Genomic DNA, 308 nt, shown 5'->3' with positions numbered 1-308 from the left:
AGAGTAAGCTCTTATAAATGCAATCCTAAAAACAATCAAATTGTCTTCCTGTTAACATAAAATCAAAAAGAAAAAAGTCTCTCGCAAGGGTTACACGCAAGCAGCCAGTCAAACAGCACGAGTCATCTCACACACCAAACCAAGAAGAGCATCGCCCAAAGAGACGCAAGCAAGCAAAAAAGGTGCAAGCAAAAAGGTGCATGCACAAGTCACTTACACGAACGGGTCTGTATAGTTCTGTCTGCGGGTAAACTAGCGTAGATCCCCCGTCACGTTCTGCCATCGTCTGGTGCTCCTACAGGTTGCGA

At 45.1% G+C, this 308-nt stretch overlaps 1 protein-coding gene across 1 annotated transcript in view; it reads right to left on the bottom strand.

The window, feature by feature from the left end:
• The window catches only part of LOC119589311, a gene marked incomplete in the record, with an annotated part of 61,041 nt that overhangs the window by 1,608 nt on the left and 59,125 nt on the right, over window positions 1-308 (bottom strand). Inside the window, 1 exon segment of the mRNA XM_037937933.1 lies at window positions 218-295. Coding sequence (XP_037793861.1) covers window positions 218-295 — 78 coding nt within the window.

The sequence above is a fragment of the Penaeus monodon genome, chromosome 25, assembly GCF_015228065.2.
Source record: "Penaeus monodon isolate SGIC_2016 chromosome 25, NSTDA_Pmon_1, whole genome shotgun sequence".
NCBI classification, from domain to species: Eukaryota; Metazoa; Arthropoda; class Malacostraca; order Decapoda; family Penaeidae; genus Penaeus; species Penaeus monodon.
Note: the sequence above shows the minus strand (reverse complement) of the source record. Positions and strands in the feature narration are given on the sequence as shown.